The sequence below is a fragment of the Tachysurus vachellii genome, chromosome 21, assembly GCF_030014155.1.
Source record: "Tachysurus vachellii isolate PV-2020 chromosome 21, HZAU_Pvac_v1, whole genome shotgun sequence".
In the NCBI taxonomy this organism is placed as follows: Eukaryota; Metazoa; Chordata; class Actinopteri; order Siluriformes; family Bagridae; genus Tachysurus; species Tachysurus vachellii.
In genome coordinates this window covers 17,827,881-17,855,174 of record NC_083480.1, presented here as the reverse complement: position 1 = coordinate 17,855,174, position 27,294 = coordinate 17,827,881, and the positions used below count along the sequence as shown (strand labels likewise).

General features: G+C 39.5%; 3 protein-coding genes and 1 pseudogene across 13 annotated transcripts in view; 3 read left to right on the top strand and 1 right to left on the bottom strand.

The window, feature by feature from the left end:
* rims2b (regulating synaptic membrane exocytosis 2b) overlaps positions 1-3,043 on the top strand; it is a 68,678-nt gene extending 65,635 nt beyond the window's left edge. Inside the window, exon 40 of the mRNA XM_060897201.1 lies at positions 676-3,043. Coding sequence (XP_060753184.1) covers positions 676-882 — 207 coding nt within the window. The 3' untranslated portion in view covers positions 883-3,043. The remainder of the gene's footprint in view (positions 1-675) is intronic.
* Positions 3,044-9,850: 6,807 nt separating this feature from the next.
* LOC132837699 (5S ribosomal RNA) lies at positions 9,851-9,969 on the top strand (annotated as a pseudogene).
* Positions 9,970-11,523: 1,554 nt separating this feature from the next.
* On the top strand, positions 11,524-16,143 carry LOC132863954 (coiled-coil domain-containing protein 83-like). Its single transcript, XM_060897066.1, has 9 exons — positions 11,524-11,556; positions 11,696-11,870; positions 12,221-12,388; positions 12,471-12,562; positions 12,643-12,711; positions 12,901-13,022; positions 13,479-13,543; positions 14,242-14,363; positions 15,002-16,143. The coding sequence occupies exons 1-9, from the start codon at positions 11,524-11,526 to the stop codon at positions 15,176-15,178; spliced, it is 1,023 nt and encodes a 340-aa protein (XP_060753049.1). The 3' UTR covers positions 15,179-16,143.
* An 806-nt stretch (positions 16,144-16,949) lies between these two features.
* LOC132837650 (NACHT, LRR and PYD domains-containing protein 12-like) overlaps positions 16,950-27,294 on the bottom strand; it is a 95,449-nt gene continuing 85,104 nt past the window's right edge. For 9 of the 11 annotated variants that reach the window (XM_060857422.1, XM_060857428.1, XM_060857432.1 and 6 more), the window contains 7 exons: positions 25,017-25,190; positions 22,880-23,053; positions 22,236-22,409; positions 19,974-20,147; positions 19,442-19,615; positions 18,141-18,296; positions 16,950-17,641 (listed from right to left, as the gene is read on the bottom strand). In XM_060857422.1, the coding sequence (XP_060713405.1) occupies positions 17,635-17,641; positions 18,141-18,296; positions 19,442-19,615; positions 19,974-20,147; positions 22,236-22,409; positions 22,880-23,053; positions 25,017-25,190 (1,033 nt within the window). In that variant the 3' untranslated portion in view covers positions 16,950-17,634. The remainder of the gene's footprint in view (positions 17,642-18,140; positions 18,297-19,441; positions 19,616-19,973; positions 20,148-22,235; positions 22,410-22,879; positions 23,054-25,016; positions 25,191-27,294) is intronic. The other 2 variants (XM_060857423.1, XM_060857424.1) reach the window with 1 other exon arrangement.

The following is a 27,294-nucleotide window of genomic DNA, read 5'->3' as shown; positions in this document are numbered from 1 at the left end:
GGGGTTCGATTCCCGCCTCCACCTTGTGTGTGTGGAGTTTGCATGTTCTCCCCGTGCCTCGGGGGTTTCCTCCGGGTACTCCGGTTTCCTCCCCCGGTCCAAAGACATGCATGGTAGGTTGATTGGCATCTCTGGAAAATTGTCCGTAGTGTGTGATTGCGTGAGTGAATGAGAGTGTGTGTGTGCCCTGTGATGGGTTGGCACTCCGTCCAGGGTGTATCCTGCCTTGATGCCCGATGACGTCTGAGATAGGCACAGGCTCCCCGTGACCTGAGGTAGTTCGGATAAGCGGTAGAAAATGAGAGCGAGTGAGTGATGTGACGTGACATACGGCTAAGTACGGTGACCCATACTCAGAATTTGTTCTCTGCATTTAACCCATCCAAAGTGCACACACACACACAGCAGTGAACACACACCCGGAGCAGTGGGCAGCCATTTATGCTGCGGCACCCGGGGAGCAGTTGGGTGTTCGGTGCCTTGCTCAAGAGCACCTCAGTCGTGGTATTGCTGGCCCGAGACTCGAACCCACAACCTTAGGGTTACTTCCCCTGTTTCGTAGTAACCAAAGCATATAGTAAACTCATCATTTTACGTACACTTGTGTGCCGGTTCTTTACAGTTTGTGAACAGAGTTTAAACTGAATGTCTTTAAACTCGTATCGTGTTTTTCAGATCATCGTGTGGGGAGATTACGGCCGCATGGACCACAAGTCGTTCATGGGAGCCGCTCAGATCCTGTTGGACGATTTAGAGCTCACCAACATGGTGATTGGCTGGTACAAACTGTTTCCTCCCACCTCACTTGTGGATCCCACGTTAGCTCCTTTAAGCAGCAAAGCTCACGAAAGAACAACCGACAAATCAAACGCTCGCTCATAACGGCACTGAGACATCCTCTGCATGCTTCACGCTGCGTCCCGTGGGAAGGCCGAGAGCAAGAACACGCCGCCGTCTTCCTGCTGCCAAAAGAGAAACGAGGAAACGGGAAGACGCAGGAGCCGAGCGTTTGGGTTTGAGCATCGTTAATGTCAGACAGACAGACAAACAGCTCAGAAGTCTGAAGCTCGACTCATTGTGGGACAGAAGAAGACAAATAACACCGTCGTGCTTCAACAAGAGAGACGTTTTTGGATGGAAAAACACAAACCTTTGGCTGATTTGTTTTCTTTTCAAATGGACAACAGTGTGAGCTTGGAATATTTCTGTGGAGAAATGAGAAGAAATCCTACAAAAAGCCATGTGGACCAACCAAGAGTAGTCTGAGAGAAGGAGGAGAACAGCGAGATACGGAGGAGCTCAGAAATCGAAACCTCGTGTGTGACTGGTGACCATGAGCAAAAAAAATGAATGTAAAGAGGAGAGCAAAAGAATCTAAGGTCCAGAGAGAAAGAAGACAAACCTTGTGTGGGTGTTCGGTTTCATGTCAGTGTTGTTTTTCTAAAAACTCGGGTGAAAAGAAATAAAAACGCACAAAAAGCCACGTGGACCAACAGTAACGGGCTAAAGAGAGGATTCAGGTTCCTTAAAACGGACAAAAGAAATAAAGCCAATTTCAGTAGATTTTAAAGAGAACGATGATGATGATAACATTCATGAGATGTTTTGTTTCATATGTAAAAGGAGCTCAGTGTTCTCCATACAGAGATTGGGATGACCACAAAAAAGAACAGAAATAAATAATAAAAAGAAGACGCACACAAAACAAGCCACGAGCGGGCTAACAAGAGAAAACAGAAAAAGAGAAGAAGCTGAGAACGAATCTCCGAAGCCCTACTGCACTTCCTCAATCAAGCCAGATAAAACAATTCATTAAAAATGTTCCTGTTTTGATAAAGATTTCAAAACCACAAAATTCCCCAAAAAAACAAATCTACAGACAAACTTCTTTTGCGCTCCGATATGACGCTCTTTTCGGTGATGTACTGTATTAAAAGTCATGAGAAGAATTTGATTTATTTATTTATTTTTTGCATGGATGCAAATAATCCTAAAAATAGGGATTATTTTCTTCAAGGCTGCTACTAAAAAAAAGATCAAAACAAAAAAAACGCCCGATCAGCCATTTTTAATGGTTTCTATTCGGATGAGTTAAGAGAAATCTCCGGTGCATGCTTTACAGTAAGAGTGACTGTGATGAAGATGAAGATGATTGTCGTTGTACTTCTGTATTTTTTTGCAGATCAGCAGCAGTGTGGCCTGGAAAAATAAACAAACCCATTTCCAAATAAAAAAAGACAAAAATGAAACATTAAAAGTTTTCCAGACTACACGGTGCAGCGTTTTTCTCCTCGTAGTTGCTACAGTATACGTTATCATTTTTATCATGTTATTATTAATTGTGATTATTTTTTCTACACAAATAGAGAAACAGAAATCACATTTCAATAATCAGACTAATGGAAATCTCCAGGCTTAACATCAGATTTTTTTCTCCATGCAGATTTTAATAGGACACGAGTCATATCCTGGGAAATACCATAAACAGATAAGAGCCTTAAAATCCACTCATTTTAATCCAGTGACTTGTCATTATTGTAATTGTAAAAACTTCAGAGGCTGCCATGTTGAATTGTTGCCACTGGGGGGCGCTGTGTTTCATCTCTCCCAAACCAGGCATGTCCAAAAAAATAAATAAAGAGAGATTAAACTTTACTCCCACATTTGAGCATGTTTTACTAAAAGAATCTGTGTGAGAGTTAGTGGTTAGTGCATGTGGACGTGAAGCTCAGCTCCTCGACTTTATCGAACACCCACTAAGCTCATTTTCCCACATTTTATTTTTGCATTTATTTACTCCTTTAAAAAAGCAGGTGATTCCCATCAAAATAATAAAAAAAAAAATTACAAACAAAAAAAAACTTTTGTGAGGGAAACCTGGGCAAGTCGTTCAAATGAATCTTAAAATAATTTTATAACAGATGTTGACTAATAAGATTGCAAGTATATTTTATTTTAATAAAGAAAAAAGATAAAAAATAAATAAATACACTATTAGATGGTGAGTGTCACAGAGTCACAGACTGGTGTATGAAATGGGAAAATTGCCACACAATTTTTAATTGTTTTCTTGTTTTGAGAAAATAAATAAATAATAGAAGAAAAAAAATGGTGTGTGATTTATTCTTTGCCTGTTATCTGTATTTGGTTTGTTTATATTTCGTAAGTCTAAAATTAGTGGAAAGGTCTAATCGGAGAATGTAGACAAAAAGCTATTCTAATGACTCCATGGACCAAATCCCATAAACCCTCACAGGAGAGCATCAGATTACTGGACAACCAACATAACCAGGTAGGGTTCAGAATGAAATGACCACATGGAGTTGTCTTGTAGTGGTTTGAGGGGTCAGTAGTCATGTGTTGTACTGATAGTCTTGTAATGGAAAGTATACTGAAGAACATGAGATGAAAAGGTAAGAAGATCAATATATTTGGCCTCATATCTACACACATTTAGGACAATGGTAGGAAACTTCTGTAATATTTCTGAACTCTCATACACCAAAGGAGCTCAGGCAGATGATGAGGTACTTCTGTCTCAGGCTGGGGCCTTAAAGTTAAGTGTTTTTCCCACTGGACAAGCTGCTTGCCTCAGTGGGGAGTTGAGGAATATCCTTACTGCTGTTTGTACATGTACACCAAAAAGCACTGGTAGTTCAAGTGGTTAAGGCTCTGGGTTATTGATCAGAAGGTCAGGGTTCAAATCTCTGTGCTACTGTTGGGCCCTAAAGCAAGACCCGTGTATTGTCCGTCTGCAGTGCCTTTCATCTTGCACTAGGTTTCACACTATGCACTTTGTTATTACACTTTAGTCCTTAGCTTTGTGTTGTTTTATATACCTCCATGGTTCTGGAGGAACACTTTCATTTCATTATGTACTGCATCAGCTATACTGTATATGGTTATAATGAAAAAGATTCTAGACACTTAACTTGGGACACCACGACCTCCAACACTGACAGAAATTCACTGTAATGTAATATAATGTATATGTGTCAAAAATAAAGGCTTCTTCTCATCAGATCAATGATAAACCTTGTGAATGTATCATCAGATTTGAGGTCAGATGTTTAGACACTTGGGTAAGAGCTGGTGGTGTGTTACAGCCACAGTAATGTGGTAAACATTGGAGAGCTTCATGCATTGCTTTGGACCAGCTGCCTTGTTTATGGCATCACTTCATTCACTCACTGCTAGTTGTAATATCAGTAAAATATGATTAGCTTAGAACTAAAAATGAGCAACTCATCTCCCTCTTGAGGGCCTTAATCAGATCTTAACCTCTACTGTAGATTCTGTTGGGTATAAATGTGGAGTTGTGTAGTAATAAAAATAATGAACTGATCTTCAGTAAGTGCTTTTACCCATCTGCTGATATGGACGAGGTGCTACAAGCAAATGACTCTGAAAATGAGCAAGATGTTCTTTATTCCCCAATGTGAGTAAAAGTGTCCAGGAAATCCCACTGAGAGTCGAGCACATTTGCTTAAAAATATCTTTTCTGGAGTCTGAATCAGAGGAAAATTCTTTACAGTCTAAAAGCAAATGAAAACAAAAATCAAGCAATGACTCAATGTTAATGAGTCTACAGAGTTCGTTTTTAAACACGATTACCTGAAATACTCAAAGGTCACCTCAAGTCATGTTTAATTCTTAAGAGCAATTATTTTCTGAGTCTCTGAGTTTATTCCCAGTCAGATTCGGTTCTCTCAGGTGTGAGGGGTTTGATCTCAGAGCTGAACTCAGAGCAGCACAGCCTTCAGATGAGATTTCACAGTAACACAACCTGCAGAGAGACAATGACAGTGACTGAACTCTCTATATAATGTTCATGGATTGCTGCACTTTTATAACTGGAATATACTGTCTAGTTTAATTAGCTTATTTTTATTTTGTTTGCTTCCTTACCCAGTGCAACATATAGACGTGTGTATGCATCACTATATGCAAATGTATGCGGTATGAACTCCTCATTAATGGTGATCAATGTATAAACAAGTATGTAGAAAATTGTGTGACGTGACGTGACGTGACATACGGCTAAGTACGGTGACCCATACTCAGAATTCGCTCTCTGCATTTAACCCATCCAAAGCGCACACACACAGCAGTGAACACACACACACCGTGAACACTCACCCGGAGCAGTGGGCAGCCATTTATGCTGCGGTGCCCGGGGAGCAGTTGGGGGGGGTTCGGTGCCTTGCTCAAGGGCACCTCAGTCGTGGCCGGCCCGAGACTCGAACCCACAACCTTAGGGTTAGGGGTCAGACTCTCTAACCATTAGGCTTGCCCACAGAACTGTGTGATGTTACTAGTGTGATGTTACAGTAGCTAGAGGTAAGTTGCATTCTTGCAGTCTTACTTACTTGCTAACCTCTCGACTTGCAGCCTGCTGCTGCTGCCTTGCCCTTGTGGTAAACCAGGAAGGAGCCTTAAGTGTAAACGTCCCCTTGCCAGTACATAGTCTCTCCTGCACAGAGAGGCTAACTCTGGTGGGGGAACTGATGTCTACTGAGAAAGGCTAAGGGAACACATCCTGATATTCTGGAGGTCAGGCAGCCTCCTGCAGTCATAATGTGGGACTGGTAATCCTGTGTTTGCAACCTCATTATACTGAGGATAGTGCCAATGAAAAAGCACACATATAGCACTCTACAAATATCTGTTGATAGCCGAGGTCTCAAACATCAGCATGATCGAGTAAATGGTCTGTAACAACTGAAGTTGACTGTTAGATATTTTCAGCAGACCCCTGTGTGATGGAGCAGCGACGTTTTTCAGCTCCGGAAAGTGTGTCTAAACAATAGCCCACGCTTCCATCTCCTGGATATTTTACTGTGCCTACAGCAAATTAGACTAAAGACTAAATACAATACAAGCTGGAAGCACCCATGATCTAAACACCTGAGCAAACAGCAATGTCCTGTTGACCCAGGCTATAGGAGGTGAAGAATACTGAACAAATCACCGCCTGACTGACCATTTTAGACTATTTACAAATTTAGATCAAATCTACCATGACAAGGAACAATTTCTATTATTCTGTAGGTATGAAGGCACCAGAGTTTAAGGCCATATTGGCAGTGGCAAAAAATTATGTTTTGCAATCACTTGTCATGGCAATGATTAATATTGTTTCTAGAATATTGTGTAGTGATCTGCAATAACAATTGCAAAATACTACTGGAAACATTGAGTTTTTTGAACTCCAGAGGTTATCAGTTTTTGGCCAAAATCCTGACTGATGGCAATCCATTCTTGCCTCGTTAGTGCTTGGAGTAATGGGCACAAAAAGTCAGCCTTTGCTTAAGATCCAGGGATTGAGCTAGCCATTGATCCAAACTCTCAGTGTAATAATCTGAGCCCATTCATTATCACTCTTGCCTTGAGTTATGGTACTTCATCATGCTGGATAATGCACAGATCATCACCAGATTCTGGACACATTGGGATCATCTGGAGAAGTTGCTCTTGCAGGACATTTTGGTACCATTCTTTGTTCATATCAGTGTTTTTGGGCAGAATTGTGAGAGAGCCCACTCAATTGGATGAAAAGAGACATGGATTTTCTCAGGATGCTTTACGGTTTCCATGACACAAGACTCATGGTAGCATTCACATATTTTTCTACAGATAATTTTCCAGATGTTCAAAATAGTCAGAAGGTGGCTTCATCGGAAAAAAATAATTTTGCGTCAGCCTTTTGCTGTCCAATCCTTGTACTTCTTGCAGAATTTCAGTCTGTCCATGATGGAAAGTGAAGCATCCTGAGAAAATCCATGTCTGGAGTCTGGACTCTACAAAACACTGATATTCATCCATATTTATAGTATTCATCAATATACTAATGAAATTAAAAAGTAAGCATTTTGCTAAAATCCTTTGCTTCAGAATGTGTCTTACTGAGGATCAGGTCATGTGACTCTCAGAGAGATGATCTTACCTCAGTGTCTCCAGTTTACAGTGAGGATTCTTCAGTACAGCAGAGAGACTCTTCACTCCTGAGTCTCTGACTTTATTCCAAGACAGATCCAGTTCTCTCAGGTGTGAGGGGTTGTGAAAAATCCTGGAGCCTTAAGAGAATATATTTATATTATTATATTATATTATTATTATATTATATTATATTAACCAGAAGTCAGAGGGTGAATAAAAGAGGGACTCTTTATTATAGTAACTCAGCAGACAGGAGAAGAAAAGAGTGTAAACAGGGGACTCAGGGCCAGAACAGAGCTGCTCCAGACACGTAATGAGCTCATGGGTGATATGAAGCAGCGATAGCTTGCCATGACATCAGCAGGCACTGGCCTTGGGTAGGGAGGAGGACGAGGATGCTGAGGTGAGGACCTGATGGTGCGACAAGGATGAATTGGCTGACCTCGAGGCGAAGGATCTGAGGGGAGATACTGTAAGGGGAGTTAGAGGAGATAGAGGAACGGAAGCTTGAGGTATGCGTAAGCAAGCTCAGCCTGGGCAAAGACAGGCTGAGATCATAACAAATTCTAATTCAAGCATTTAGCAGGCTTGAGGAGTCATCAAAGAACTCCATTTGTACACAAGCAACATTATAGCAGCAATAGCTCAGCAATAGTGACAATATAAGATGACGAATAAATAAGAGCTTTTAACATAATAACTTTTGATATAAACCAGACTCATAGAGTGACTTATATATATAGAAGATAGCAAAAGAGAAACTTACTCATTGTAGTTGAATGAAGGATTAATCCTCAGGACGTCTGTCATGAAAAAACTAAGAGGCAAATGTAACATTGACCAGGAAGTAAAGCTCTTTTGAGCACATTTTTAATAACAATAACAAAATTGTTATGTAGAATGAAGACGACCTTGGTCCCCAGACCATGACTCATAATTGTTATGTAGAACGAAGAAGATCCAGGGTCGCAGACCTGGGCTCCCAGACCTGGGCCCCGGGGAACTAAGGGGAGGAAAATCCATAAATGGGCATATGGGCAAAAGGTGATGGAAAAACAAGGGGATCGTAGGGAACAAGACGTTACAAAACATATGAGATAATTCCGGTAAATAAGGTGATATGATGATAACGGGCCTGTGAGGAGGGGAACCAATGAGGAGGCACCTAGAAGCGCCAGGGTATATATAGAGGAGAATTTTTGGGGCCAATTTGGTATGTGTAAAAAAACCCGTTACTTTGCAGGACCGTCCTGAGAGGTTTTTGTTTTTATTTTTGCATGCCGATGCTCTTTTTTTGTGTTTTTGGGTTTTCTTTTGTTACTTTCAACTTGACAATTTCTCTTAGAGAATTGTTGGCTGATTGACCACAATAAAGAAGTTTGCTCATTCTCATCCAGGTCTGAGGAGCTTTCTCATTGTTTTGCTTGTAGTAATTATAGTTTATCATTTAAGTCTAACTAAAACAGACTTTTAATTAATAAAGACTGTTTTAGTTAGACTTAAATGATAAACTATAATTACTCTAAATAATTCAATGGGCTCTAAATTCCAACATCTCAGAGCTGAACTCAGAACAGCACAGCCTTCATCTGAGATTTCACAATCACATAACCTGCAGAGAGACAATGACACACTCATCACTCTCTCAGTTCAGGACACACAGATCAGTTCAGCAGGAACTTTTTCATCAGAGTTGTCAATGCTAATGGTTCTTCATCCACATGACTAATCAATAAACTCCTCATTCATCACTTTATGCAGGTTGAATTTTGTTTAATACTAATAACCTCATCTAAGGTCACTGGAAATCATGTTAGTGCAGTGGGATTTGAGCTGTTTTAAGCAAATCAAAGATGCCCAAACATGTTCCAGCATGACAGTGCCCTTGTGCCCAAAGCAAGCTCCATGAAAGCTCCATGTGTTAAACTTGGGGTAGAAGATCTGCAGTGTCCTACAAAGAGCACTGATCTCAATCTCACAGAACACTTTAGGATGAAGTAGAATAACAATTGCACACCAGGCCTACACACACAACATCGCTGCCTGACATCACTAATGCTCTGATCCAGCCATGTTCCAAAATCTAATGGAAAGCTTTAAATTTAGTGATTATTTTAAGAAGCCTAAAAAAGATCTTGCATCTTGAATGTTCTAAAAATGTAACAGTCGTATTCAGCACTACTTACTAGCTTTTCTGGATGCTGCAACCACACGAAGAGGCTTTGAAGGGAAAAGCCGAAAGATGAAGAAGAGGTTGATATATTTATTCAGGACAACACATCCTGATCCTGCAATGACGCCAGTAACATAAACACCACAGCTGACCACTGAGGAGAAGAAAGTTTTTGGGTTTTTTTTACATTTCCAGACTGTATGTAGTGTTGGATTTCCTCAATTATAGAAGGATCTTCCAGTTCATTCAGACAGTGGAACAGATGGATTTCTCAGTTGATGGATTCTCTCTGATCTTTTCGTTGATGTAATGAACTGTTTCCTGGTTAATGCCGGGGCTACTTCCTGTCTGCATCACTGGTTTGCAAGAGATCTGATTAGACTTCACTGAAAGACCCAGAACAAAGCAAACAGACCCAGATGTCCATTTTTACTTTGTAAGATCAAACCATAATCTTTTTTATGCATTTTAGCAGAAATAAGTGTCACCACATTGTAAAGTATAACATTTTATGACAAAAAATTTACCTCCAAATTAGGCCCAAATTTAATCTGATGGAGGTGCTAGTGTGTTGGCAGCACTTGGCAGAATGTATTTATAATATTCCTTAATCCTTCTTTGGTCAGTGTGCAAACAGGCGTCTATGTAGTTTCGGTGCCTGTACCCCTAAAAATACTTGTTTGTATTGTTCTGCACAGTTTAGTATTTTTCTGCTCTAAATAATTATGTTGATTAACTGATTATGGCCATGTCACTCTGAGAATGCCCGATCTTGTCTGATCACGGAAGCTAACAATATCTGGGTCTGGTTAGTACTTGGATGGGAGACCACCTGGGAATACCAGGTGCTGTAAGCTAGGTATTCTCTGTGAACCAGTGTTAATGTGAGATTTCAAAGCACTTCTGTAAGTCACTCTGGATAACTACATATACCAAATACCATAAATATAAATGATTAGTTTATCAGGAAAACACTGATCTGTGTAGTTCAGGTCATACAGGAGGTTTTCCAGGACCAGGGCTGTGACCTAGAGATAGGAGGCTCACAGGTGAAGGATACACAGGTGTTTTAGTTGTTGTACTGAGTGGACTTTAGAGATGAAGACTTTCCTTCCCATAAAAACACATTCCACTTGTTGATTTTTGTTTTATTTAATTTATTTTACAGACTATTTGTGTCTATTATTGTCTTTGGGAGTTCATATTCCTCCTCTTCTGAGCAAAAATCATGTTTCAGCAGTATGACTTAAGAACCACTTCTTGTTTCATACACACAGAGACCAAAACTGGATACTTATTGTCTTAAAGTTAGAGTAATTTATCACTTACCTTCAGTCAGCAATAGTAGTTTTGTGTCATTATGAACTTCATTTTGACTAAAGTGTCATGTTTTCCGGTGTTTTGCAGAGTATTTGAATATCGGGCTAGTCGCCTTAAAACTCTAACTAAATGGACAGCAAATAATCATAAGGCATTTTAATGATTTTTAAATTGATTAAATGTCAGACGGAACGGAACGATTCATGCTTCTGATACATATTTAACTGTGACAAAAAAACTCACACAAATAACAAGACTTCCATGTCACATTCTGTACAAATTATAATCCAGAGATTGCAGTACTGTTTATGTCCACTAGATGTCCACAACATGACTGCAGTACTGTTTATGTCCACTAGATGTCCACAACATGACTGCAGTACTGTTTATGTCCACTAGATGTCACCTACATTACTGCAGTACTGTTTATGTCCACTATTATAATCATTATTATTGTTGTTATTATTATTATTATTATTATTGTTGTTGTTGTTAATAACAATAATAAAAATAACAACAACAATAATAATGTTGTTGTTGTTATTATTAATATTAATATTCTTCTTTATTATTATTATTATTATTATTATTATTATTATTATTATTATTATTATTCTTATAGACTTGTTCATGTTTTGTAGTCAGGAAATAACTAACTCAATTAATGGGCTTCTTTTCCGGAAGTCTCCCCCTGTAGACTGCCATGGGGATTGATTTATAGTGGTTTCCATAACAGCAAAATAAACAAAGCCTCCAGGTTTAACATCAGTGTGTAGATGAGCTGTGCAGCTGTTTAGGGAAATTTCACATTTATATGCAACATTGATTTATTTTTTGTACTTTAACACAACTGACATGTAAAACAACATAATTTTTATTTAGCCAGATCACAATGGGCAAGAAGACCACAGAAAAGAAAGTTACACTGGCAGAATCTTTCATGCAATTCCAGTAAGTTTACTCTAAAAATAAATACATAAATAAATATGACTAATATCTGTTCAGGAAAATCATAACTAGTAACCTGATCTTCACTTAGAATTGAAGTTAAAAGTAAAGAGATTGAGGAACTGAAGCAAGACGTTTGGAAAATGGAAGACAAGAACCAAAAACTTGTTGAACTGGTAAGACTCCAGTCAAACATGTGTATATTCTTGTGTATATTCTACCTGTGTTGAACCCATTGTGTTTACATAGCATCATTAATATCAGGGTGATTAAATAAGTGATATGTCGGTGAGGATGATAGAAATAATGGTATGATTCCAGCGAGATCAGCTGCGAGAGGAACAACAGGAACATCTCAGTGTGCTGCACAAGCAAGCAAAGGAGCAGGAGAAGAAACCTCTGGAAAAAGAAGTGGCCAGTAAAGAACAAGTAGAACAAGCCATCCAGCACAGTCTAGAGCTCACATGCATCCAGGAGGAAGAGCTGGCAGGTATTTACACACTGGACCTCATTTATGTTGCTGAATATCAACAGATTTATTTGTAAACCATTTACATGAGGATTTTCACAAGAAATGTCATATTCATGGAAATCATCATGGTGTGCAAATTTACACATAGGATCAATTCATCCAAACGTTGAATAATCAGCTTCAAATAATTTCAATTTGTGAAGAGATTTACACACAGATTATGCTGTTAAAATTTTAATAAGTAATATGGATGCATGTGTAAATATCTGTAAATGTGACATTTACTCTAATTTACACTTCTGTAACCCAACAGTTGTTTAGAAAGTGAACAGTTTATTCAGATTTTAGATGATGAGTATGTTTCTAAGAATTGCACAGGAAGCTGACGAGCGTACAAGGCCAGGTTGAGGAGCTGCAAGCGCAGCGACGAGCTTGGCAGCTATATATGGACATGGGTAGTGTTGATCGTCAACAACAGATCCAAAACCTCGAGTCAGAACTTGACACTATAGAGCATAAATATCAGGCATTATCAGGTGAGACATATTCATTTATAGTTCAATTTTTTTTCTCTCATCAGGAACTAATAATTTTCACAACTACTAATATTTATCACAGAATATGTTGAGTGCTCCTTTAAAGCAGACATTTGTAAGATTGACGAGATTACATCCCGGCTGATTGAAAAAGAGAAGCAACTTGCTACCGAGGTATAAACATCAACCATAGCTTTGTGTCTATTAAATTATTCTGCATATTGCCACAGCACTGAGACCCTGTACTGTTTTAGAGAGCATTAAAACAGGTTGACAAGCACAGATTTCAGATGATCGGAAAGAATGACTGGTTTAAGAAACAGGTAAGATGTTTATAAAATGCACTTCATTGTGTTCATGCATTAATAGTGCACTAAAATTAATACACAACTGGTACATAGAACAAACTTTTTTGCCCATTTTATATCCTTGTCCTATATTTTCTATAGAACAAAGAGGTGTAATTGTTTTAAAGGTTCATGTATGTGTGTTCAATGATTATCCCATGCCAGCTTGCTGTCTATCAGGAGGAAGTCTCAGTACTGGAAGCATCTGTGAAGAACTTAGAGGAGGAGAACTTGGAGCACATGAAACATCTGTTTGAGCAGCGCCTTGAGGATGTGCAAATCTCTAGGTGCTACTGGCTGTCATCTTGGGTGTTTAAGCCCTTTGAAATATTTTTAGGCCAAGGATCCGTTAAATTAAATTTCACTCCCACAGGCACAGACAAATTCTAGTAACATCATGTAAATGTGTTCAAATATATTATCTCTCTCTTTTTTTTTGTTTTTTATTCATGAACCGACAATCAAAAGAAGACATTAGATTCAAGTCACCATTAGACCTTTTGGAGTTATTAAGGATTGTCATTCGTGTGATTAGTCAAAAAAGTTAACTAAAAGAATGCATTAATAAATCTAGTAGATTAGATAATGCTGGACTTCCACCTGAAAATAAAAAACAACAGGTTGTACCTGCATCGTGGTTTGTAAAACACTGATCTAGGTCACTGCTTTTCCATCATGTTCCAAAGATTGTGATAGGAAGTCACGGTCTAAACTGAATTCTAACCATCTGAATTTTGTTTCAGTAGAGCTTTCCTGACTCAGTCTGAAAACCTGGAGCATAATAAACTCAGCCTTCCTGAAAAAGCAGGTGATCGTAACAAACTCACACAGTTTTCCTTGTGTTACACTTTACTTACCACAAGAGGGCGCTAAGAGAACAGAAGTTATTTGAAGATATTTCAGGGTAAAAGTCTTTTTGACACGTGAAACATGCTTAAACTGAAATGTTTCTAGAGCAATCTTCATAGAGCATTTTAATGTCTCAGTACCAACAAAAGTGAAAAAAGGTTCAAGTTGTTATTTGCTAATCTCTGATATATTTAGTGAGGTTAGTTTATTTATAGCTGTATTCTGTTTTATTGATATAGTGCATTTCTATTACAGCATTTAAGCTATTTTTAATTTTATCCTCTGAACAGTGGCTCCTTAACTAAGCTAAGGCAAGGTTAGATAATAAACAAAACAATTCCATTTAGTTCTGATATAAATATACTGATTTACGGAATTACTGAAGACCTTATTGCAATGCATGTGAAATAGAATGTAGTTAGCTAAGCAGCCCTCATACAAGCTCTTGTGATAAGGTCTGAGTGACATCATTTTAACTAGTTTCCACTAAGGATATAAGACATTATCAGTCAAACAGAGTCAGTGAATGCTGACCTTATTAGGCATGTTGTTGCAGAACACTTCCTTGTGTGGATAAGCACCACTGTGTTATCTTCTACCAACATCTCCTCCTTCCATCAGTGTTATCCCTCTTTTCTCTCACTAACAACACGGCAGAAATAGGGAAAGAACAGCACCAGCAGTCTGGGGAGTTCTGGGAAGATGAAATGGATCACAGCAGCTCCTCCCCAACTCACCATCTCAACACACTGCTGTGTGGCAGCCAGAGCAACATCAGAGTGAGTTCTTTACTAAATATAAGAAATCTGAAACAGGAATATAATATTTTGTCATGAGAAACCTTATTAACTTTATTTTTCTAACCAGATGCTTGCTTTATAAACAGCAGAAACTTTTCAGGAGGTTGCAGAAATCTTGTTACTACTTTAATAAGGTCTCCATATTTAAAAGACATTCTCTACAATTACTCCACACTCAAAGAGAGCAATTGCTTTTATGAAACCTGGAATAAAGGTCCAAATCTGACGATCAAACAGATGATCAAAAGATTTTCTTTGCTTAGATTTACCATTTCATTAAAGAATCAGGTTTATAGACCCTAAAAGAACTACTGTTCACATGATCTCATCCTCTCAGCATAATGATTACCAGGACACTGTATGTGTATATTCTTTTTTTGGCCTTTAAGTCATGAGAAATTAAATTCTTTCTGAAATACATACAAAATCATAAGAGTTCTAATACACATCATATCTTTATTTGAACCCAGATTGTGATGTGTATGTGAAGTGTAGAAACTTTTACTCATTGCCTGGCAGGAATATATATATGGGTCTGGGTTAGGATTGCTCAAACACACTGACTAGCCTTGTTCCTGTGACCAGAATATGAGCACTTGTGTTTTATGTGTGTGTAGGAACCACTGCACCTGGGTCTTTTGGAGCAAAAGCTGCTGAGTGTGGTTGGCCACGCCATGCCCCTTTATCCTTTACCATCTGACTCTGAGGATTTGGACACATTAACACACCTAGGCCTGTTTCAGGAACAAGATAGGACTCTCACAACAAACAACATTCACAACCGGTTCCAGTAAAAATGCAATTTTACTCTTTCTGTTTTTCATTTTTGGCTACAAAAGACTGCAAAGACCTTCCATTTCTGTGGTCTGTGTTAAACCTGGGGCTCTTTGGTGCCATACCTAGTGGTGGGTTCTTCTTTGTACTAGAGGTCTTGCTTAAAGTTCATTAGAAGCAGTACAAATTATTTTGGATAGTGACTTTATATGCGGTGTTTGTGGCAAATTCTCTTTTAGAAATGATTTTTAGAAAGATTAGCACGTACGCCTCACACCTCCAGGGTTGGGGGTTCGATTCCTGCCTCCACCTTGTGTGTGTGGAGTTTGCATGTTCTCCCCGTGCCTCGGGGGTTTCCTCCGGGTACTCCGGTTTCCTCCCCGGTCCAAAGACATGCATGGTAGGTTGATTGGCATCTCTGGAAAATTGTCCGTAGTGTATGATTGTGTGAGTGAATGAGAGTGTGTGTGTGTGCGCCCTGCGATGGGTTGGCACTCCGTTCCAGGGTGTATCCTGCCTTGATGCCCGATGACGCCTGAGATAGGCACAGGCTCCCCGTGACCGAGGTAGTTCGGATAAGCGGTAGAAGATGGATGAATGAATGAATGAATGAATGAATATTAGGTGTAAATGACCATGAAGTACACAATTCTGTCACATGCACAAACACAAACTGTCTCTCTGTGACACATTCTGCACCAACATTCTTTAACCTCTCCGACAATGTTAGTTGATTATTTGTATATTTATATATTTATTAATACTTTTTATCTTTTTAAACATAACTCACTTCATGTGATTTTCACAATATATGATTAGACATAAATAACATAACTCCTCATTACCTAGAAACTCTAAATGTTTATTGAATCATTTTTATGACATCAACTGCATCCACATGTGTATATGAGATAAGCTGAATATCAGTAATGAAGCATGTTGCTCACTGAATGTTGTGTTGATATAAAAAGCTTTTCTTCTGTCATTTGTGTTTTATCCCTTTTTTAAGATGAAGTTTTATAAGAATAATGTTGTAGTAATTATTTCCTAGAGATTTGATATCCATTTTCAATTTTATTTATTTGTATATACTTTTAACAATTTCCCATTGTCTTAAAGCAGCTTTACAGAAGTATGGAAAGAGAAGAGAGAGAAAAGGAAATACATATATAATAATAATGAGAAAAAGAAAAAATAAGAATAAAAATAAATAAGTGGATATATACAATTGAAGTTTTAAAATTAATTTAAAAAAAGTTAAACTTAAAATTTACAATACTATATATCTATCCTGATCCTTAATAAGCAAGCTGGAGGTGACGGCGGTAAGGAAAAACTCCCTGAGATGATCTGAGGAAGAAACCTTGAGAGGAACCAGGTTCAGACGGGAACCTCATCCTCATTTGGGTGACACTCTACAGTAAATAGTGCAAATGTAAATAATGTCCTTTCTACAACAGTTTATAATAGTGCAACCGTGGAACTAATGGGTCACTGTTAAGTCTGAGTTCAGCACAGACCTGATTGCTGATAAAGACCAGAACATACAGCTGACTGACACAACATTGGTTCAAAAGAAGGCATGACAGTCTCCGGCGGCTTCGTCCACAACAATCCCATGAGACACTGGCTGACCATGTAGAGACTCTAGCCAGCGGCCATTTAAGTTGTGTGCTCCAGTCACAATTGCAGAGGAACACTGACGCTCAACTATTTTAAAGATTCATAAAGTGTTGAGATATGAACTCTTTTCTGTAATTCTACGAAGCATGCAGTCAACAAAAAATTGGCTTATTTCTATTAAAACATTTTTTTATTTACATTACCCGTCACTAGGAGATAATAAACCTAGGAGAAAAATATGATTTTCTCTGCATACAGGTATTTCCTTCATGTATAAACATTTCATAATGAAACATTTCCTTTCTGTTTTTAATGTTTAGATTTTTTTTGTGTGTCGGTTCAATTATGCAGAAGAGAAAAACATGTGATGACAATGTTTATGAAAGCGTGTGTGTCTGTGTGTGTGCGTGTGTGTGTGTAAAGTAAATAACAGTAAATGAATTCTGTGTCAGAAAGTTTGGCTATTTTTTGGTTATCAAGTATTTTACAGTATTAATAACATTCTGAACTTCATTAAAGTGCTTATTTGAAATAAAAAAGTGCACAGATATACACTCACTGTCCACATTATCAGGAACTCTTAGGAAGCCAATCATCAGTCATGCAGCAGCACAATGTATAAAATCATACAGCATAAGTCTGATATCTGTGACTTTAACCGTGTCATGGTTTTTGCCTGCTGGTTGGAGTTTTTCAGAACCTGCTGAGCTTTTACACACAACAGTCCGTAGATTTTACACAGAATGGAGTGAAAAATAAAACACACACTGAGTCGGCCACAGTTCTGTGGGTGGAAACTCCTTGTTGATGAGATCAACAGGAAAACAGCCAGACTGGTTCAGATACAACTTCTTCACAACCTAAAAGTAAACAAAAACAAAAGTAACTTACTAAATATGAAACAGATTAAATGTCACTTCTGAGTCGGCGGCCATCTTAGATTTTCATTTCTGGGGCGGTGGCCATTTTAGGTGACCAGGTACTATTTAAGCACGCTGCCTACACAGAGTCCTTTGCTAGATATCTCAGTTTGCCCGTAAAGTCATCCCACCTTATTCCTGTTTCTGCCCTGACTGGTTTGATGCTATTTCTGTTTTTCTGCCTGCTCTGCATTGCTCTGTCTGCCTGTGTACCAGTTTACTGGACTGTTAGCACTCTGTTCTCTTCCCTGCATTGCTCTGTCTGCTTGTGTGAGGTTTATTGTGTTGCTCCTCTCCCTGTTTTCTGCCTGCCATATCTGTCCTTAACGTTACCGCCAGTTTTCCAAGCTTTTACATCTGAACAGTTCAATAAAATTTGAATATGTTAAATTTGCGTTTGAGTCCTACCTAGGACTGGACAGAAATACTTGTAAATTACCTCAAGTTCTGTAGTTTAAGACTGAAGAGCTGATTCGCTCCTGAGTCTCTGAATTTATTCCCAGTCAGATCCAGTTCTCTCAGGTGTGAGGGGTTTGATCTCAGAGCTGAAGTCAGAGCAGCACTGCCTTCATCTGAGATTTCACAATTACACAACCTGCAGAGACACAATGACACACTCATTTTATATACACTCTCAGTTTATATAATTTGAATGAATTACTACACCTTTATATCTGGAATATACTGTGGAGTTTGTGTGTGTGTGTCACTACATGTAAATGAGCTGTGTCAGGAACACTCATGAAACATTACAGATGATCAACTGAAACATGCGAGTACAAAGAAAATCAGACTTTGTCAGAAATATTTAGTTCAGTTTGACTTACACAAACATTTACACAACTTTTCATGATTTGTGCCGTGTATGTGTGTGTATGTGTGTGTTAAATTCAATTTAATCTAATTTACATATGCCCCTTTTCCACCAAGGCAGTTTGAGTGCTGGTTTTGAGAGCCTAATTTAAAATCAGTTCTTTCTTTTTCGACAGCCAAAGCACCGGCTCTGAACCAGGAAAAGTAGTTCTTAAGTAGCACCAAAACATGCTGGTCTAGACTTAAGAATCGCTTGCGTCGGGGGCTGGGGTTACTGTGACCAACAAGACAAAGGAGAGTGTTGTTAGCGCCATTTTTTAAATAATTTTAAATCACGATTCGCATGCCAATGTAGGTCCGCAAAGCCATGAGCATTAACATATAAGCAATATCCGCCATTGTTGATGTTTTGTTTGTGTTTGTGTTGTGCTAACATTGCTGTATAAAATTGTATACAGTGACGTGAGACTTGGCTCTATGATGGCTCTCTAGCCCCTGGAAAGGCAAACCGGTTCTTAGAAGGCTAGCCAGTGGAACCAAATTTGAACCAGCACTCTGAACCAGCACCCGTTTATTTCTGGTGGAAAGGGGGCATTAAACAATCATAGCTAAATTTAATAAAATGTTTCAAAGTTAAGATCACAGTAACCGAGAGAGAGAGTGTTCAAAGTGATGCTCGCTCTACCAATAAACAGTGATCTTTGTGTTGTGATGAAACTCGGCCCTGATCTGTTTATACTACTACAAACACTGATTACATAATTACTGTGATCAGACCAGGAAAATACATCAATGTGGACTGAAATGAAATGATTTTCTTCCTCAGGATATTTGATGCTGAACCTAAAACTTCTGCTTCAGTCTCACTAGTAGAGAATGTGTCTTACTGAGGATCAGGTCATGTGACTCTCAGAGAGATGATCTTACCTCAGTGTCTCCAGTTTACAGTGAGGATTCTCCAGTACAGCAGTGAGACTCTTTACTCCTGAGTCACTGAGTTTATTCCAAGACAGATCCAGTTCTCTCAGGTGTGAGGGGTTTGATCTCAGAGCAGAACTCAGAGCAGCACAGCCTTTATCTGAGACACCAGAACCACATAATCTGTAGAGAGACAATGACACACACTGCATTTTATATTGTGTGTATGGGTGTTTGTTTATAACTCTATTTAAGTAAATTCTTGTTAAGAACAATTAGAGCTGCGTTTATTAAAAGCATTTCAGACTGGTAGAGAGTGTGTTCAAATTAATGCTTGCTCTACCATTAAACAATGTTCTTTGTGCTTCAGTGATTTTAGCAACCCTGCTACGTTTCTTATATTAAATAAATATTGTAATCAAATAAGAAATTTTGGGGGAAAAACATATGCACAGAAAAAAAAAAATTTTTGTTTCCTCAGGAGTTTTGATGTTGAACTTAAAGCCACTTCTTCAGTCACAATCTCCAGACATGATCTTACCTCAGTGTCTCCAGTTTACAGTGAGGATTCTCCAGTACAGCAGAGAAACTCTTTACTCCTGAGTCTCTGAGGTTATTCCAAGACAGATCCAATACTGTCAGGTGTGAGGGGTTTGATGTCAGAGCTGAAGTCAGAGCAGCACAGCCTTCATCTGAGATTTCACAACCACGCATCCTGCAGAGAGACAATGACACACTCTTCACTCTCTCAGTTCAGAACACACAGATCAGTTTAGCAGGAACTTTTACATTAAGTAATTACTGCAGTCTTTAATTACTATGGAATACAGAATCCTTATTAATAATAATGTGAAATCAATAAATAAACAATAAATTATATTTAGTGTGAGCTTGTTTTCATAAGTATGAAACATGTCGTGTCTTTTCATGTTCAGGTTTTTATGTTTGAATAACTGAGATGAAACCCTCCATAGAAGTTTTAAATGTAATCATGATGATAGCAGCTACACTATTTAACAGCACTGAAAGACTGAGATGTTATAAATATAAATTATTATTATATTTATATAATATATAAAAATATTATATAAATTTATATATATATATATATATATATATATATATATATATATATATATAACACATCCTAGATCTGAATGAATGGAATACTGTAGTCTTATTAAATACTTTGTTCTTTAATATGAATGTGCTGACAACAAAATCACACAAAAATTATCAATGAAAATCAAATTTATTAACTCATGGAGGTCTGGATTTGGAGTCACACTCAAAATTGAAGTTGGAAAAACACACTTAGGCTGATCCAACTTTGATGTAATGTCCTTAAAACAAGTCAAAATGAGGCTCAGTATTGTGTGTGGCCTCCACATGCCTCTATGACCTCCCTACAATGCCTGGGCATGCTCCTGATGAGGTGGCAGATGGTCTCCTGAGGGTTCTCCTCCCAGACCTGGACTAAAGCATCCGCCAACTCCTGGACAGTCTGTGGTGCAACGTGGCGTTGGTGGATGGAGCGAGACATGATGTCCCAGATGTGCTCAATTGGATTCAGGTCAGGGGAAAGTGCGGGCCAGTCCATAGAATCAATGCCTTCCTCTTGCAGGAACTGCTGACACACTCCAGCCACATGAGGTCTAGCATTGTCTTGCATTAGGAGGAACCGAGGTCCAACCGCACTGTCATATGGTCTCAGAAGGGGTCTGAGGATCTCATCTCAGTACCTAATGGCAGTCAGGCTACCTCTGGCGACCACATGGAGGGCTGTGCGGCCCTCCAAAGAATTGCCACCCCACACCGTTACTGACCCACTGCCAAACCGGTCATGCTGGAGGATGTTGCAGGCAGCAGAACGTTCTCCATGGCATCTCCAGACTCTGTCACATCTGTCACATGTGCTCAGTGTGAACCTGCTTTCATCTGTGAAGAGCACAGGGTGCCACTGGCGAATTTGCCAATCTTGGTGTTCTCTGGCAAATGCCAAATGTCCTGCCCGGTTTAGGGCTGTAAGCACAACCCCCACCTGTGGACGTCAGCCCTCATACCACCCTCATGGAGTCTGTTTCTGACCGTTTGAGCAGACACATGCACATTTCTGGCCTGCTGGAGGTAATTTTTTTTCAGGGCTCTGGCAGTGCTCCTCCTGTTCCTCCTTGCACAAAGGCGGAGGTGGTGGTCCTGCTGCTGCGTTGTTGCCCTCCTATGGCCTCTTCCATGTCTCCTGATGTACTGGCCTTTCTCCTGGTAGCACCTGCATGCTCTGGACACTATGCTAACAGACACAGCAAACCTTCTTGCCACAGCTCGCATTGATGTGCCATCCTGGATGAGTTGCACTACCTGAGCCACTTGTGTGGGTTGTAGACTCCGTCTCATGCTACCACTAGAGTAAAAGCACCGCCAGCATTCAAAAGTGACCAATACTTCAGCCAGAAAGTATAGGAACTGAGAAGTGGTCTGTGGTCACCACCTGAAGAACCACTCCTTTATTGGGGGTGTCTTGCTAATTGCCTATAATTTCCACCTGTTGTCTATTCCATTTGCACAAAAGCATGTGAAATTGATTGTCAATCAGTGTTGCTCCCTAAGTGGGCAGTTTGATTTCACAGAAGTGTGATTGACTTGGAGTTACATTGTGTTGTTTAAGTGTTCCCTTAAGTGTTTTGAGCAGTATATATACAGAGAGAAATAGAGAGAGAGAGAGAGAGAGAGAGAGAGAGAGACTCAGGAGTGAAGAGTCTCTCAGTCAGAGCAGGTCATGTGACTCTCAGAGAGATGAGCTTACCTCAGTGTCTCCAGTTTACAGTGAGGATTCTCCAGTACAGCAGAGAGACTCTTCACTCCTGAGTCTCTGAGGTTATTCCCAGTCAGATCCAGTTCTCTCAGGTGTGAGGGGTTTGATCTCAGAGCTGAACTCAGAGCAGCACAGCCTTCATCTGAGATTTCACAATAACACAACCTGCAGAGACAATGACAAAATTATCACACTCAGTTTATATAATTTGAATGGATTACTACACTTTTATATGTAGAATATACTGTGGAGTTTGTGTGTGTAAATGTCACTACATGTAAATGAGCTGTGTCAGGAACACACATGAAACACTACAGATGATCAACATAAACACACGAGTACAAAGAAAATCAGACATTTTGTCAGAAATGTTTAGTTCAGTTTGACACAAATATTTACACAACTTTAATAAAAAATGTAGGATTTGTGCCGTGTGTGTTAGATTCAATGTAATCTAATTTAGAAGAGAAATCATGGATGAGTTTATAATCCACTACACACACGGAATACATAATTACTGTGATCAGATCAGGAAAAACATCAATGTGCAAGTAAAACCTCTGCTTTAGTCTCACTATTAGAGAATGTGTCTTACTGAGGATCAGGTCACGTGACTCTCAGTGAGATGATCTTACCTCAGTGTCTCCAGTTTACAGTGAGGATTTTCCAGTACAGCAGAGAGACTCTTCACTCCTGAGTCTCTGAGTTTATTCCAAGACAGATACAGTTCTCTCAGGTGTGAGGGGTTTGATCTCAGAGCTAAAGTCAGAGCAGCACAGCCTTCATCTGAGATTTCACAATCACAGGACCTGCAGAGAGACAATGACACACTCTTCACTCTCTCAGTTCAGGACACAAAATTATAACTGCTCCAAAATGTTTGACTGCACTCCTCCTATATCTGTAATATTACCTCTATCTCAATGTCTGAATTAGAACTTTAAACACAGTTATTTTTCAGGTAAGTTAGCTCTTCCCCTAACAGCTGAAATAAATATATCATTCCACAGAGTGTTTTCATTATTTTATTGCTGCTGTGGGCCTCTTATTAGTCTCCTCATCCAGTTTTCTATTTTAGAGGATCATCCTGTTCTTAGTAATAACAATGTTGTGGCAAATATTTTTCAGTATAATTTCACGGCAGAGAGTAACTTCAGGACTTAACACTTAGTGATGTAGTGATGTAATATCTATTATACTGCTGTTTATTATTTGAGGAAAATGATCTAATATTTCATATCTGTGAGTGGTAAAAGTATGTAAAACTTTCAGTATCTGCTGTGAGCCTCTTGTGCAGCAATAACTGTAACGAAACATTTCCGGTAACAGTTGATCAAATCTGCACATCAGCTAGGAGGAATTTTAAAGTCATTCCTCAGTACAGAACAGCTTCTGGGATGTTGGCGGGTTTCTCACATGAACCGCTTTCTTCAGGTCCTTCCACAACATTTATTATTTTAAGTAAATATAATGGTAAAATTACTTGTGTACTTAGGGTTGCTGTTTTGCTTCACCTTCTCTTGAGTTTCAGTTCATGGACATATGACATTTTGCTTTAAAATTTGCTGCTATCATTCAGAATTTATGGTTCCATCAAATCACCTCTATGTTTCACAGATGGGATAATGTTCTTAATGCTGGAATGCATTTAAATTCTAAAAGTCTATTTTGCTCTCAACTGTGCACAAAACATTTTTTCCAAGTGATCTTTAGCAATCTGCACATGGGCAATGTTCTTCTTGGAGTGCAGTGGCTTTCTCCTTGCCATGCACACCATTGTTGTTCAGTGTTCTGCTGATGGTGGACTCATGAACATTAACATTAGCCAATGTGAGAGAGGCCTTTAGTTGTTTAGATGTTACTCTGGGTTCCTTTGTGACCATGCGGATTATTACACATCTTGCTCTTGGAGTGATCTTTGATGGTCATGCACTTCTGGGAAAGGTAATACATTTATATTTGTACTCATTTGTAAACAATCTGTCTAGCTGTTGATTGGTTAAGTCCAAACTATTTACAGTTGCTAATGTAATCTTTTCCATCCTGATGGGCATCAACAACCTTTTTCTGAGGTCTTCATAAATCTCATTAGTTTCTATGATTATAAACATCCACAGATATGTTTTGTGAAATTTTTAATAGATCTCTGTTCTTTGAATAAAACAGGGTGGTCTCACTCACCTCATTGTTATCCCAGTAACTGAAAAGACCTGAATCTAATTTCACCTTTAAATTAACTGCTAATCCTTGTTACTGTCTATTTTTAGGACTTGTGTAAAAATCTGTAATTGTTTAGTACATATTACTGTAGGACTAAAGAAAATTATTTCTAAACTTTCAAACACCACTATAGACGTACTTCAGTAATCCATAAGAGGAATTTTAAGGAGAATACGAAAATTCAATCAGAAATCCACAAGCAAACAAATCCAAAATCGTTATCCAAATATGTAATCAAGAGAACAAGCAAAACAGAAGAAAACCAGTCAAAACTTGGGTGAAGATTCTCTATGGCTTTTTGGAAGGGGTGTAGCAGGTAATGATGTTACAATAGGTCTAGACTGTTTGTATTTAAATGTTCCATTTGCTTGAAATTTCAGAAATAGTTTTTATTTAATTTCGATTATTTGACTTGCAACAAAATCTGACATTTTTTGCAACCTCAACCTTCCAAAACTGTGATTTCTAGATACTCCCAGATAATAAGAAATCAGATTAATCAGTGCGCAGTGAAACCATCAGAAGATGTGACTCTCAGAGAGATGGCCTTACCTCAGTGTCTCCAGTTTACAATGAGGATTCTCCAGTACAGCAGAGAGACTCTTCAGTCCTGAGTCTCTGAGATAATTTCCAGACAGATCCAGTTTTCTCAGGTGTGAGGGGTTTGATCTCAGAGCTGAAGTCAGAGCAGCACAACCTTCGTCTGAGACACAACAATTACACAACCTGCAGAGAGACAATGACACACTCTTCAATCTCTCAGTTCAGGACACAGATCAGTTTATAAGGAACTTATCTTCAAAGAGTCTTTAATCACTATTTAACACCTTCATTACAATGACATCACAGTCCTAAACATGTGTGAATGTATATTTGTTGTATAAATTGTATGGCACCAAAATTAAACAAATGAGAAAATATTATACTGTTGTTTATTATTTGAGGAAAATTATCCAATATTTCAAAAAACAACAATGAACCAACTGTGTATTTCAGCATGAGAAAAAAGCTGTTATTTTATCTAAATTGTTATAAAACCAACTTTTGTTAGGTTAAAATTATAAAAATAAAACAACATGACCTTCCTGGTGTAAGAAATGACAGATAGTGTACACCCAGATTTCACTCCAAGATACACATCAGAAAGAGCTAATTCCAAAAAGGCTTAAGTATCATAAGGTAATATGTTTCAAACTCTAAATGAATAACCAAGATTGTTAGTATGGGAGCGGTAGCAGGACATCAGTGACCATCACTAAACAAAGGAGACATAACCATGATTAACATTTAAAGAAATCCAGCTAGACGACTGTCACAGTTGAAGCGCCTGCCTCGCCTCCAGGGCACCAACACAGAGAACCACCTCCGGAGTATTAGTTGTTTCCTGACTGCAGTTCCCATAATCCCCGCACCGGGACTAATTACACCGCCACCTGTTTCCTATTTCCCACGATATATAAGCCGTACATGAACTTGACCCCAGTGCGAAGTCTCGATCAGCCATTGCGATCATGCTGAGCGTTTTCCTGTTTGTCTTTAGTTCTGGTTTTGCTATTCTGTTTCTGTATTTTGGTTTCGTGATTGTTTGCCCTGACCTTCTGCCTGTATTTCTGACTATGATTTCTGCCTCCGCTACGTTACTGTGTTTGCCGTTATTGACCTTTGCCTGTTGTTTATGAGTTTGTACAATAAAAGCTGCAAATGGATCATCAGCCTTACGACGCGTCATTACAGGAGACTTCGCCACCAAGCGATCCAGCAGCCATCTTCCAGCTTGAGACGGAGCCTTCCGCTCAAGCCCAGCAACTCGCTGGCCACCATCAGCAGCTGACACACTCACCTCGCTCACCGCAGAACTCGCCGCGGTGCTGCAGAATTTGCGAGGGATCGCCGGGCCATCAAACCCCTCGCCACCACCGGTGCTCCCTCATACCACCTCATATGCCGCTCCCGTGGTCACCAATCCTCGGTTCGCCTTCCCGGACAAGTTTAATGGAGACCCCGGGAAGTGTAGAGGATTTCTGATGCAGTGCTCGCTCTTCGTGGCGCAACAACCCGCTTTCTACCCGACCGAGGCCAGCTGTATCACCTTAGTATGCATGCTCCTCACCAGCAAGGCATTAGAATGGGCCACCGCTGTATGGAGAGAGGACGGCACCGCATTATCCACCTTCAAACACTTCCTCGCTCAGTTTCTTGCCATCTTCGACCGCTCCGCTGGAGGAGAGAGCGCAGAGGAACGTTTGTTGGCCATATCCCAGGGATATCGCCCTGCCGCGGATTATGCGCTGGCGTTCCGCACCCTCACCGCGGAGGCAGGCTTGGAGGAGAGACCCCTCAAGCTGCTGTACCGCAAAGGCTTGAACCGGGACCTGCAAGCCGAGATCGCCTGTCAGGACGAGGGGAGAAGCCTATCGGAGTTCATGAAACTATCCATCCAGATTGACAACCTGATGAGGACCCTGATGATGAGGCCAAAAGCACCGAACCTATGCAGCTCGACTACACGCACCTCACACCTGAGGAGAGAGCGCGGCGTATCCGTCGTGCTCTGCCTGTACTGCGGAGAACCCGGATACATGCTGTCTGCCTGCCCCACCAGACCACCCAACAAGCGGAGCACTCCCGGGAGTCTGAACCTCTTCACCCCCGATCGCTGAACTGCGCCCAGTTTAAAGTACAACTGGAGGTCCAGGGAAGAAAAATTAATCTAGCGGCTCTTATCGACTCTGGCGCAGCGGGAAACTTTATCTCGGGGGAGTTCGTCAAAGTCAATGACATGCCAGTAACTAAATGTATTTCCCCTTTGGCAGTGGAGACGATAGACGGT

Coding starts and splice junctions, on each gene's coding strand:
- LOC132863954 (XM_060897066.1), top strand. CDS start 11,524: ATGGAAGACAAGAACCAAAAACTTGTTGAACTG. Junction 11,557..11,695: donor ACCAAAAACTTGTTGAACTG/GTAAGACTCCAG, acceptor ATAATGGTATGA/TTCCAGCGAGATCAGCTGCG. Junction 12,563..12,642: donor AGAAGCAACTTGCTACCGAG/GTATAAACATCA, acceptor GTACTGTTTTAG/AGAGCATTAAAACAGGTTGA.